At 40.5% G+C, this 13,849-nt stretch overlaps 1 protein-coding gene across 1 annotated transcript; it reads left to right on the top strand.

The window, feature by feature from the left end:
* Nucleotides 1–362: 362 nt before the first annotated feature.
* Nucleotides 363–3,002, top strand: timm29 (translocase of inner mitochondrial membrane 29). The gene is made up of 2 exons (XM_028454465.1): nt 363–508; nt 1,653–3,002. Exons 1-2 carry the CDS (start codon nt 415–417, stop codon nt 2,285–2,287), a joined length of 729 nt encoding a protein of 242 aa, XP_028310266.1. The 5' UTR covers nt 363–414; the 3' UTR covers nt 2,288–3,002.
* Nucleotides 3,003–13,849: the final 10,847 nt, after the last annotated feature.

Raw genomic sequence — 13,849 nt, 5'->3', positions numbered from 1 at the left:
CTATTTATTTTTTATATGATTATTCATATGAAAAAAATAGGTCGTCAGCGTAAATTAAATATAATTAAATGGGGGGGGGGGGGAACAACCAAATAAGCTGTTTTTTTGTTTTTTTTAAAAAAAAAAAGACAAATAAGTAGTCGGTGTTAACAAAATAATTAAATGAAAAATAACCAAAAGAGCTGTCAGTATGAATAAAAATAACAACAAAAAAATTAACGATGATCATATAAAGAGAATCTCTGAGACTTTAACGCAGACAAATGTCCGTGCTTCCTCACATTCCTGCAACGCGAGTTAAGAGCTTTTGAAAATATTTAAGGTTGTAGTTGTGTGCACCACCCACCAGCAGGGGGCAGCCTGACACACTGTGGAGCTGTGAGACGGAGGACTTCCTGTGTGGAGCTGAACAACATGGCGTGGTTCTTCAGCCTGAGGAGGGCACTGAGCTCAGCCTCTGTTTCCAGCCCGAAGAGCCGCTGGGAGTCCGTGAAGAGCAGCAAAGCAGGTGAACTTCCAGCACACACGGCATGTTAGATGCTAGTCACGAAGCTTCCTGCAGCCTAAATGATGCCTTCCATCTCAGCCTTTGTCACAGCTAAACTAACTGATTACGTCCTGTTTGTGTAAAGCTGTCATTTGGCTACAGACCTTGCTTGTAAAATTCAACGAAACTTTATTTATATCATGCAGTGACAAATACAACAAGTAATCGCACACTGTTTTTCTCAGAGGTGGCTAAAGTACTAGTCTTCAGTACTCAAGTAAAAATATATACGTGAATAATAAATGACTGGTAAAAGTATTGAAGTTGCTCCCTTACATGAGTTAAAGTAAAACAGTACATGCTACTAAATGTACTTAAGCACAAAAGTAAAATAAATGTCCCTTCATTCATAAGACAGGGTTTCTTAAACCATCAAATTCCATCTTTTATTTTCTTAAGAACATGTAGAATAGTGGTACAACAAGTTAAATCTGTTACCTTTGAACATCTGGAGACTTTAGCACTCATAAGAAATAAAAAGAGAAAGTGCAAATGCTCAAGAAAACCCAGAACATTTTTAAGAACAAGTAGAAAACTGGTACATGGAAATAAATTAAATCTGTTACTCTTTATCAACAGCTGGAGAATTTAGCACTCATTTATAGATACAATTTGTGAATACAATGTTTCAAACTTCTCCTTCAGCTTTGCGTCTCTATGTCTTTAACCACATACATCTAAAAAAGGGCCCAGTATGTTTTATGAAAATAGAGTGCAATGAACTTCCAGCTAAAAAACATTGAGGTGTGAGGTAGTTTAACATTGACTGATGTGGTTCCCTGACACCTAGACACCGGGCGTTTACGCACTATTCATGTTAGCGCAATTAAAGGGTTTTTTCCTTGAAAAACATGATTAAAAAATCTATTTGGACATTTTTTGGATCGATACAATAATCGCGCAGTGAAAATATGGTGATATATTGCCAAATCGATTTTTTTTCTTAGACCCTTATTTCTTAATGTAATCATCTATTAGGGTTACTGAGTACAAGTCCACCTCCACGTTCTCCTGCTGGCCTCTAAAGGTGTGCTGTGGCATCTTCCCTTAGTCAAATCCCTCCTGGTGATGCTGTTGCTAAGCTACCATGTGTTCCTCTGTGCAGGCGTGTGGCTGCGCAGCCTGCTGACCGACTATAGGGAGGCGTGTAAGGAGATTGTGGTGGGAGCCGTCGCTCGGCCTATCAAAGCCTCTGTGTACGCCTCCCTGTTGGGAGGGGCCCTCATCTGCGCTTACACCAAACCCGACCAGTCGTCCTTCAGGGCCGCCCTGCTGGAGCGCTCCAACCAGCTCAGCCTGCTGTCGCCGTGGATACGCAGCAGCACGTCCGACGGCCACGTTCAGAATCTGGTGAAGCTCCACAACCAAGGCCGCCTGCATCACCTGAGCCTGGGGCTGCTCTCCGTGGTTTATCAGTCAGACTACGACGCAGACGTCTCCGTGTACGAAGCCCAGTGCTCCAACCTGTCTCCTCTCTGGAGGGAGCTCCCTCACAGGGTCCTAGATGTCGGTTTCGTCGGATGCTGGTGGATTCTGGAGTCCAAGATGAAGGACTACGATATGAATGAAGAGGAATTCAAACACTTACCTGTGCACATGCAGCTGACATCGCCACCTACTGTTCAGGAGGTGCAAAGGAACGAACAGCTGCACAAGGAGTCGTGTTTAGTGGTGAACGTTCAGGAGGAAGAGGAACAAGCCGTGGACAGTGTGGGAGGAGCTGTGCAGAAGGGGCTGTGAGGACGGAGGACTGCAGCTCTTCTTCCATTTCTAATCATACTGTTTTGGTTGTTCTGTCTGTAAGGAATAAGAAAACATCCTACATGTTCCTCTCCAGATGTGTTCACACAGATGTGTTCGGCTGTAAAGCTGCAGCATGTGACAGATGAGATGTTTCTGCAGAAGAAACCACTCACATGTTCTCCTCACAGTAAAGTTCAAGAAAATAAAAGATCAGTTTATTCTTTTTAAACATTCTACACAAAGCATTTAATGTAGAGTTAATCATGTTGAAACAACTCTTAAACATGCACGTTAAGAAGAAAAAGTCTGAAACGGTTATTTTTTTAAATTGTTCAATGCATTGATCTATGAAGGGAACTGCATTTCTCAAGAAAAGAAGAAAAAAAAAAAAGCGATTAGTCTACTGGATTAAGTAAATAATTTAAACAGATAAACAGCCTTTAAGTTTAGTGCATTTTTATACATATGAAAACTCAACGTGCTTAGTGAAACATTCAGAGATTCTAAAACCATAGAATTAAAGCAGTGAATACAGTTCCATCCTAAGCAGTCGTTTGTATAAAGAGCAGATGTTTAATGCAGTGTTTAACCAACTGTTCTCAGGCTGACAGCATTGTTCTGCTTCTCTGTGTTTGTCCCTGTATACCTGTCAGTGTGATTGTAAACGTTACAGTAATCTAATCTGCTGAAAATAAAAACATGAACAAGCTTTTTTGTTTTGGGCAGAACTCCTTTGTTTTGAGCTGTTTTTGCATCAACATGTTTGACTGTAAACAGTGTTGTAAACATTTACCTCCAAATTCTTCCTAAATATATTTTCAATGTTCATTTAAAAATAAAAAAATAAATAAATTACAACATTTTAGAGTCATTGTAGATTATGTTTGGAACCTAGCAACATTTTATCTCAAACTGAATTTTTTTTTACAGAATTCTGAATTTTGCTCATGCTAATGATCTTTAATCAGGTATTTAATAACTCATCAATAGTGATCATCTCATTTACACTGGTTGAAGACACAAAGTAATATCTGAGCTGCAGAAAGTCAAAACTAGTTATGTCACCAAACTTATGGAAAAGGCAACAGTTCTAATACGATATAAAGTGTTAGTTTTTCTATGGTTTTTTACACACAAGGCTCAACAAGGGGTGCAGTGCAACGAATAGTGCTGCCCTCTAGTGGAGATAAACAATCTAGAGCAGACAATGGCAACTGGCTGCCCGGGGGCCACATGTGGCCCTCAGTCTACTTTTTTGCGATCTCAAAACTAAAAAATATGACAAAAGGTCACTTTCCTTTTAGTTACCTATTGCACCTTTAAATCAGTGGATACACATTTCATGCCTGCACCAGATTTTGACCACTTTCTGAGCTTTAAAGGGCTCATGTTATGCTAAATCAACTTTTCTGTGCTTTAAACATCACAAAAGGTCTATCAGGGCTTCATACACATGCCCAAAGTGTTTTTTTCATTGATTCCCTCAATCGTTAGTTAGAGGGTGATTTGCTCCTTTCTTACTGCAGGGTGAGTCCAAACACCTCGCTCTAATTTGATGACGCGTTCCCACTTTGATGACGAATTTGACGTGGCACTGAGCTGGAGAAGCCACGCCTCCAGGAAGCTCTCTGCTGTGATTATCATGTAAACAGACACGCCCACGAAGGTGAGCATGTCAGCGTCCTTCGCACAGTGCTATGTATGTATTTACTACAGTCTATGTATGTACCAGTGAATGCCCCGCCCCCACACTCTGTCTCTGTTTATAAAGCAGCATGAGCTCAACTATGGAGTGGGTGGGAGGAAGGCGGGCCGTCCTCTGGCACTACGTCACCGTGTGGCGAGGAGGAAGTCAGTGTCCCGTCTATATACACGCCCACTCATGAATATGCATAAGTAGGACGCAAAGCAGCCTGTTTGTGTAGATTTGCTCAGAAAGTGACTTTTCAGAGGCTGAAACTGTGGAAAACAGGCGAGTTTGGGAAAATAAACCTCAAATACTATGTTTTTGGGGTTCTTAGAACAAATGGAGGTGGGTGAAAAATAGCATGATATGAGACCTTTAAATATTTCCCCGAACCCGGGGTTGGGCTTAATTTATATCCTTTTAACGCAAACTCTAGACACTGCTCAGAAACTGCACGGTGAATAAACCGTAGGGTGATGTGTTTCGATGAGTCAGACGAGTGGGATTTAAGGTCCATCAAAAAAGGCAGACCAACACATGCACACTGCTGTAAACACTAATGTATGTTTCAACTCACTCCGTTTACAGAGAAACACACAATCCTGAGAGTGGAACAGTCACTGTCTGGGCACAGATAGCTGAACATGTCTTTATTTAAAGCTACAAACCTTCCTAGAGATTTTGTGGGACTACATTGACACATTGAGCATCAAAGTGTTGACATGATGCTGTCCATGGACTTTGTGCTGTTGTGTTAGGATTGATTGGTCTGCTGACATTTGTTTGCTTTGTTTTGGAGCTTTTTCCTCTTCAATCAGTGTTCCCTTACCAAGTTTACAACGACGACATCTGTCGGTTGTTTGGAAATGAACAGGACTAATTCCCAGTCCAATGAAAATAGCTAAAGTCACAACATTTAACAAAACAGAAAAATATTAGAAAAACTCTTTTTCAATAGACTCAGTGCCTTCTTAAAGTAACATAACTTTGTGAATGAACATTAGTACGACTTTACCGCACCACATCAATGGCAGTCATAGACTTCACAGAGCAAATATCCACAGCAATAGACAATAAAGAACATATAGTAGGTCTTTTATAGACTTTATAGAGCGAAGGGCAGGATCAAGAAATAACACTTCATAGTAGTGCAGCTGATACTGTGACACGGTTATTTATTAACTTCCCTGTTGACGTGAGTGTTTACTACAAGTAAAGGTTGGATATCCAACCGAAGCTGGTCAAGTATTTCACAGCCTGACTGACCTGTGTGCTGAAGCACTCATACCTCACTTGTTTCCTTACTTCGTTAATGTCCGACACGCCGATGGTGAACAACCAGTCGATTGCAGAGGTAGTAGGTGTCAGATTACGCCACGGTTACCCATTAGTCCCTCCCACCTTCCAGCAACGCCACGTGTGACTGCTTCCTGTGCCGTCTAAACGAGCTGCTTTAAGAGCCAATCGGCTGTGTTGAAATGGATTATCATTCATGGTGTCTTTTTAACATACTAAAATTAAATGTCTTTATATTCAATAATCCTATTTACCCATCATAACATATATTCAGGTGAACTTTCTCAAAGCCTATTTTTTTTGGACGAAACAGTTTTAGAACATCTGATTTCAACTTCATCTAAATTTAACAATAACACAAGCAAGAACTTAAGCGATGAGACAAATCAGATATAAATAACTGGGACACTCAGATTAATACTAAAGACAGTTTGACCAAAATGTACACAATCTAAATCATTAATAACAATAATTCTATTTAAAATATTAAACTTAATACATATTAAACAACTCTTATACCTAATGAATCAAATAAACAGACACAATAGACCCCAAAATGATAAATAATAATGAATGAATAAATCAATAAAGCAATTTCAGGTACTTAATACGAGATTATCTCATAACTCTAACCGTTATTACCTGCTCTTTTTTCTTTACTGGTTCGTTATGAAGTCAATCTGTGCAGGTTCTCAATCTTTTTGAGTTGCGACCACCAAGATGACTGACCTTACTGTTTCCCACAATAACAATAAAGAATGTTGAACTTGAACATCTCACCATGTGGCTCACCCCACCTCTGAGTTTACTGCTGGTGGGGGTTTGCTGCTATTAAATACACAGGTTCACCCTCTCTGTATTAAATTCAACAACTTCCAACGTGTGCCTTTGGTCAACTACAGCCTCACTATGGCAAGGTGTTTGTGTGTGTGTAATGTTGTAATGCAGGAACACAAAGTGGTTCATTCTGAAAATTAGAACCTGTTTGAGGCTGCAGCAAAGAAAGACGAGAGGAGGTGAAGGAGGGCGAGTCAGGAGAAGAGTGGAGGAGGGGAGTCTGCTTGTAGACAGAGGGGGAGGAGAGACGAGTGTATGCACAATGTCTATTCACAATGGTACAGGCTGTGTGTGTGTGTGTGTCCTGGTTTGCACTTCTCGTGTCCCCCCCCCCCTCTTTCTCTCTCTCTCTGTGTTCTAAGCAGACTCTCTGCAGACTGAAGCAGCACACAGGGCGAACGGAGAGAAAGTAGTAAAACAGGAAAGGATGGAGGATGTGTGAGGATGGAGGATTAAAGCAAAAGAAAGTGTGAAGCTAAAGAAGGAGCTAAGGAAAGGATGGAGGCAGAGGATGACGGTGAGTTAGTCTATTCTACGCTGCTTTGTGCTCAACATGAACGTAACGTGACAGTTAGATGTTTGCATGCATGATGCAACGCCCAGCGAGGCACGGCGGGAGCACAGGAAGGGACAGGGCTGCACATTAGCATATCTAGGATGTGCATTCTGACTGCTCTGTGTGTGCGGGTACATGTGTGTGTGTGTGTGAATAGCATTTATTCTTATAGGTGTGAAGTCAAAGTCTTAATCAGAGATGGTCACACGCATCGGAGGACAGACACAGGCTGACACACTCACTCATTTCACTCCCTAATGGGGTCAACTGAGGTCACATGCACACACACACACACACACACGCACATGCAGTATATGATAGTATTTTTCTCACCCAGAGTATGGTGAACTGTGCTCACTTTGAAACAAACTCCCTCACACAGCACAGCCAGCTGTTTCTCTCCCAATGGTGGACGACGCCCCCCCCATTGAACTCATTCACCAGAAGCAGAAGGTCACGAGTTCAAGTCCCAAGTGGGGGAGGTGAAGCGAGTGTGAGACTGATGGAAGGAGGAAGGGTGGAGGGCCGCCACCCACTAACTCAGTGGATTTCTCTCGTTCCCTTCCATGTGTGTGTGTGTGTGTGTGTGTGTGTGTCTGCGTCTGCCTCCCCCTCCCCCTCTGAGCCTCTGCTTGATCTGTCTGTAACACACAAACATGCTCACTGACAGACAGACAGACAGGGTGGAGTGCACACAGCAAAGCTCACACACATCTGCACGATTCTTTGTGTGTGTGTGTGTGTGAGGTTGCCGTCTTTGTGGTCCATAGCTGTCACCACCGTTCATTATGTGTTAAACAGAGATAGTTCCACAGCTGCTAAAACCCACCGTGGTCCAAATGATCCCTTTGTGTCCCAAAGCTGCTGCAGCTCTTTTAGCGAGTGGTTTAGCCGCCTGCCTGAGAGTGCAGTGAGGTCACATGTGCTCAGTATGCGATGGTTCAAAGATCTGCAGTCAAAGCAGCCAAAAAAAGGAGACAGAGGAGCAGACAAACTAAAATGCTATCATTTAGTTTTCAAACACACGACCAAAGAGACAGAAACATCAGGTGTTCCACAGTTACACTCACACACACACACACACCAGCTCCTGTTCTACACACTGTTCACTGCAGACATAACAACGATGAGCAGACGTTTACACACACACAGACTCATTCATATGAAACAAGAGCAGCTGACCTTTAACCTTAACCATTCAGGTTGTCAAGAAAACAGCAAGCCTGGAATCGATCAACACTCCCACCCAGACATTCCCCCTCCCTCCGTCACCCACTCCACTCTAAGCTCCTCCCCTTAACATACAGACATGTCACTTTTAACGGAGCAGAGACCAAACGGTTGATTCATTAACTAAAGTGACGTATGTAATGCATAACAAACACTCGTGAAGCCTTAATTAATTACTTTTATTCTTAAAATGACTGAACAATACTGTATTATTGTAATCTGGCCCATATTTGTAACACTTCCCCGTGTAAACGACCTTATACATTTCTTAAGGTGTATTGCATGCAGTTATAGAGATTTGGAAGTGTGATTAATTTTTTTGTTGTTTCACAGCATCAGTTTGATCATTTGAAAAAGAAAATGACTGAAATATGAAGTGAAACCCTGTAATGTTTTACATGTTTGTGCATCACTGATTTGCTTTCAAGCAGATTCGTGTAAGTCGATTGTCGTAGACCACGACTCGTTTTCAGCCTCAGCCACGCCCACTTTAGATCACCACCTATTATTATAAAAATCATGTAATTAATATAACCTTAAATGTTAAATCTACATTAGAGCACTGTTCACATCTCCGACATTAGTTTTTATAACAATACCAGAATCTACACTTATCAATGATTAGAGATTTAATTTGAAGTCATTTTACTGTATGTCAGCTTGCAGTTATAGAACTATGAACGCGGCGTCTAATGTTACAAAAAATTAAAGTTTGATAAACAAGCCAGAAATGTTTTCATGCTGCTTGGAACAAAAGTACTGTATATGTCAGATGGAAAGTAACCACATGAAAATAAAGAGCTGCCAGTGAAGGTGGACGACAGTGTAGCGATCAACCCAGTGCCATGACTGACTGAACACAGACCCTCGCGGCTTAAACATCAAACAGATCAAGCGGGAAATGTCCCACTCCGAGCATGACTCAGGCACAATTATGGTGAAAATCTAATTTCCTTTATAAGAAAGACTGATTAATCTGGTTTGGTCCATTTGAAATCAAACTGGTTGAATATTGCCCGTGAGATACAATGGGTTTGAAACTTCAGGAATAATGTTTTTAAGATAATTTTGACTTGGAGCAAAATCATCCACTGAGCTGAACTGGAAGCTGTAGGGCTGGATTTGGGCCGCGAGCCTCGAGTTTGACATGCATGACTTACACTGAGATTTTGAATCCCAATAGTAAACATCCCAACCCCATTACATTCAATTCCTATTGGAAATGACAAAATCCCCAAATTTCTATTTATATAATGCCCATTCATTACCACCATCATTACCATAACCCTGTTTAAAAACTTATGTACATATATATATACTGTATATATAATTGTCATTTGTACATGATTTATCTAGTAAGAGGTTTGGATTTTGTTCTTGAGATTTTGTTTGTTGGATTTTGTTTATTTCGGACCCTCGACTGTTTCACTTTTAAATGTCCCACGTGTGACGCACACCTGCATTGGGGAGAGACTTCTGTTTTTATGCCCCTTGTATTAAAAGTTTAAATCCATGGTTCTATACTTTATTGACTTCATTATTATTATTATTGTTTGGCTCTCTACTGAAATTGGCTATTTCTTAATTTTGTCTTTTTATTAAATAAAGTTGAGTAGTTCACCATCCTCCTGCACATATTCTGACTTCCTGTCTAAATTCTCTGACTTTCTGTCTGAGTGGGTGACTAACATTCATGTTGATAATGAAAACAGCCTAAATGAATTATTTACCATTAGACTTGATCGTCTTCACACACAATGTAAACAAACCAGCTCATCATTTTAATCATGCAGTGGACATCGATTACCTGACATTATTAATCCCACTTTGTCTAATCACTTTCTATCACTGTCCTATTGTTCAGGTAGAACATGTCACTCCCAGTCTGCTGCTTTAAGTAAAGTTCACAAAGTGTCTAACAGTAGAACAGGAAGCTCAGCTATCAGGCTCCTCACCTACTGAAGCAGCTTCCAGTCTCAGTACTGGAGGCTGAGACTAATCTGTTAGAGAAGGCATAGTTAGAGGCAGACACTATAAACTTTATTAGTGTGTTAGGACGACAAACACAGAATTGATAAGAGCCAAAAGCACAGATTACATTTGTGTTTTTTGAGTTCTATGAATAATAAACTACATCAGACATGGGCAACCGTTATCACAGCGAGGCCACAGAAATGTGATTGTATCTGATCTGAGGGTCACATGATCAACTTTCATGTCAGCATTGGAATATTGACCAGAGTATTAATAAAGGACTATGTTGTCTTTTTGGGACTTTTCCTGTAATATTTGTATGTTACTTTGTCTATATTTATGGCATATATTGTAGGGGACTGCACAAAATCAGCCCAAAGGCCACGTGTAAGTGTACCATATTTGATCAGTGGTTCACTTCTTCACCATGAGATACAAACCATATGTTTTGGATTAGGGGATTATTGAAGCCACGGTCGGGTTTCATAGCAGATTTAAAGAAAAATCCAAAGTGTGTTTATCCTGAGATGAAGGAAAGTCTAGGTTTGTGTTCGAGTGACTGATGTTGTACTCTAGCCTGTGTCAGAGGATGATGAACCTTCAGCTGAAGGACACATACATGAAACATCTGTCCTCCTGTCAGTGCTGCTGCGGAAGATCTCTACAGATCTTCTGCCTTTAATTAAAAAAAAAAAAGTATTTTCAAATGCATGCACAATGTTTGCGCGACTCATGTTCATCGCTAACGTACACGTGTATTCTGTGGATGAATGATCCACACACTGTTAATCAAGCCATAACTTTGGTTTAACCTCTGCTCTGTCAACACAGCCTCAAATAGCGCCAAAAAAGAAGCCTGTATGAGTACAGTAGATGAGTGTTAACAAATAAGAACCACACTTAACCGAACAATCCAGAAACCAAGCACAACATAAAAACTACAAAATTACAGCCAGAATGGCGTGAATAATAATTTCTGCTCTCTCTCCACTCCTCCAAGCCATTAGGTGGCAGTACAAAGCACAATTAGTCTCTAACATGAATTGTTTGCTTATTATTTAAAGGTGTAGCATGGCTCTTTATCACTTGAATATTAGCACTTTTAAAATGTCATTATTTGGCACAGTTTGATATACAACAAAACATAATATCACCAGTGGAAAGACAATAACAGAAATCAATACACTTAAAGGCATGCCAGGGAAAACCCAAAAAACCCTCAAGGGGCTTGACGAAGTCTCACGATATAACATTTAAACTTTAACAGAAGAGAAAAAAATAACCAAATGACAGAAAAAAAAAAAGCAACCTTTGTTTGGTTATTTAATGAGATATTTGCATCATGCCACTGTATCCATGTGTCTTTGTTACTGATCCACTAATGTTGTGTCATGTTTGCTTCTCTGGTGTTTCAGCTGGAGCTGGAGAAAGAAAGACGCTTGTTTTTCATGAGTGAAATGGAGCCCAATGATGAAGAAAGACAGTAAAAGTCCCAGTTTTTACAGCAGTTCCATGTGGTGTCCATCGTCCTAAGCGGCAGTAACCAAGGAAACACAGAGGGAAGTTAAAGTTAGCAGCACCTGCCTAGCCTTCCAAAGACTGGATTGAAGTCCATAAGTGGTCCGAATGTGCAGAAGAAGGTCTTTTGTATCCCATCGTATTTGGTACTTAGGCTTTGGTTTAGTGTCAGTAGAAGCTTTTCGAGTCTTGGGGAACATTCAACGCTGTCGGTGAGTTTGTTTCTCTGAGCAAACCATCGAGTGTTGAGGGTACCTTAACACTTGAGCTCATATGTCACACACTTACTACCTAACATGGACATTATCCTGAACAATAAAGCAAAGTGTTGGAGCTCAGGTGAAAACTCTACAGCGTCAGGATTGAAAGAGAACATGGACCAGTCACCAGCTCACATTCATCGCTGTCGGTGGGTTCGTGGTTCAGGCAACTTGCCGGTCGATGAATGTCTGCTGTGTTTGGATATGGCTTCACTTCATGAAGAACACTGATCAGCTGATGGAGCACATTCACTAAATCCAATAATGGTATTTGTTGCTTTTCAATGAAACCCAATAAAACATTGCAGCATGTGTAAATAATAATTCTGTTTTTTTATTCTGAAAAATCAGCATTGCACACTCATTATAGATGAATTATGAAAAATTAGACTTACCCTGGATTTATCTACATGGAGTCCATTATGGATAAAAGCAGCTACTTCACAAATCCAGCCACAAACTGGTTGTAAACTTCCAGTCCTTTAAAACTTTCCATGCGGTCCATTGTGTATGAGCTAGATGTAAAGACGAGGTAGTTCACGATGGGGTCAAGTCACTCCTGGATAAAAAGAGACATCTTCATCCATTTGTCAACAGGAACATTGTAGGAGTCAGACCCAGTTTCTCCTTATATCGACATCTCTCAGCTTCTGGTAAAGTGTACACATAATCCGTGGCCTCCGACATATTGAGGCCAAACGGAGACGACCTTCGATAACTGTTTGGCACATGGGCTGCTTTCAATAAGTCAAAAATAATACATTTATTACGTAAACACACCCACGCAGGTACATCCGTAAGGGCCGAGCTCTTCCAAGATGGCGCTGGGTCAATGCGCCGTGACGTTCAGACGCAAGGGTCAATATTCGGAGGCAGCCATTGCCTCTTACTTTGCAGTTAGTCCATCACACTTTAACAGCAGTAGAGCCCCCTGCTGGACTCTTCCAGTATTTCATCCAACACTGAATCAGAATTTAGAATTCTTCACTACTCTTTTCCACAACTTCATGCTGGATCAACTTGTCTATATTGAGGCAGCAGTCAAGCATAGCATTCATCATAATAGTCCATGTTTAACTTTCAAAAACCCCAAATCCAAAGAGGCACGAGGAAACCAGGGAGCAAACAAGGAGGGTAAAATTGACAATTATCCAGCAACCATTCAGTGTCCAAACACTCAGCTAAACAGTGAAGGAGGCCTGATTGGGAATGAGCTACACCTGGGTGTAATAAGGTGAGGCAGCTAATCACTGGGAGGTGGAGACAGGAGACCTGGGAATACAAAGACGAGTTAACACATGAAACTATGATTAAAAAGAGAATAAACAGAGACTTAGGAAACTAAACAACTAACTCCTCTTTTAAACATGTCCATGCTTTCACTGGTCTCCTGGGCCATCAGTTCTTCTTCTTCTTCTTCTTCTTCTTCTTCTTCTTCTTCTTCTTCTTCTTCTTCTTCTTCTTCTTCTTCTTCTTCTTCTTCTTCTTCTTCTTCTTCTTCTTCTTCTTCTTCTTCTTCTTCTTCTTCTTCTTCTTCTTCTTCTTCTTCTTCTTCTTCTTCTTCTTCTTCTTCTTCTTCTTCTTCTTCTTCTCGATCCTTTGGAACAACTGAGTAGAAGGCTCATATTGGACATTCTATTCATAAAATCATCTGTTTTCATCAAGTCCATATAGAAATCACCACATATGAATAATATTTAGTTTGAACTCAAACATATTTGTAGCCAGTCCATAAATACTTGGATACTTGAACCTGGTAACATATGCAGTATATACAGCTAATTAAATTAATTCATCGTTTATTAAATGATGACTTACTATATCAATGTTAAATTTTACTTTTAAATATCAATCTATAAACATAAGATTAAAAGCGTATGATGAAGGGTTCAGTCAATGCTTTGATGAAGCTTGCAGGGTTCAATACCTCCAAGAAGGTTAATTACCACTGATAGAAGATGTTGGGTATGAGCTTTGATGCAGATCTTCTCCTTCACTGGTGGTCATATGGTCAGACAAGACTCACGGCCTCAGACCTAACCCAAGTTAGTGGAATAACATCAGTTAGGAGAGATGCAAGTGCTGCTGCCGCTGGTGTTTCACCATTAAAACATTTGAACCCGTTTAGATGGAGGGTTCTCAAAATGTTCCTGAACTTCTTGAAGTTTCTCTGGCCCTTGAACTGTTTTCAAATATAGAAA

Source organism: Gouania willdenowi, chromosome 8 (genome assembly GCF_900634775.1).
Source record: "Gouania willdenowi chromosome 8, fGouWil2.1, whole genome shotgun sequence".
NCBI lineage: Eukaryota > Metazoa > Chordata > Actinopteri > Blenniiformes > Gobiesocidae > Gouania > Gouania willdenowi.
This window is presented reverse-complemented; position numbering and strand designations above follow the sequence as displayed.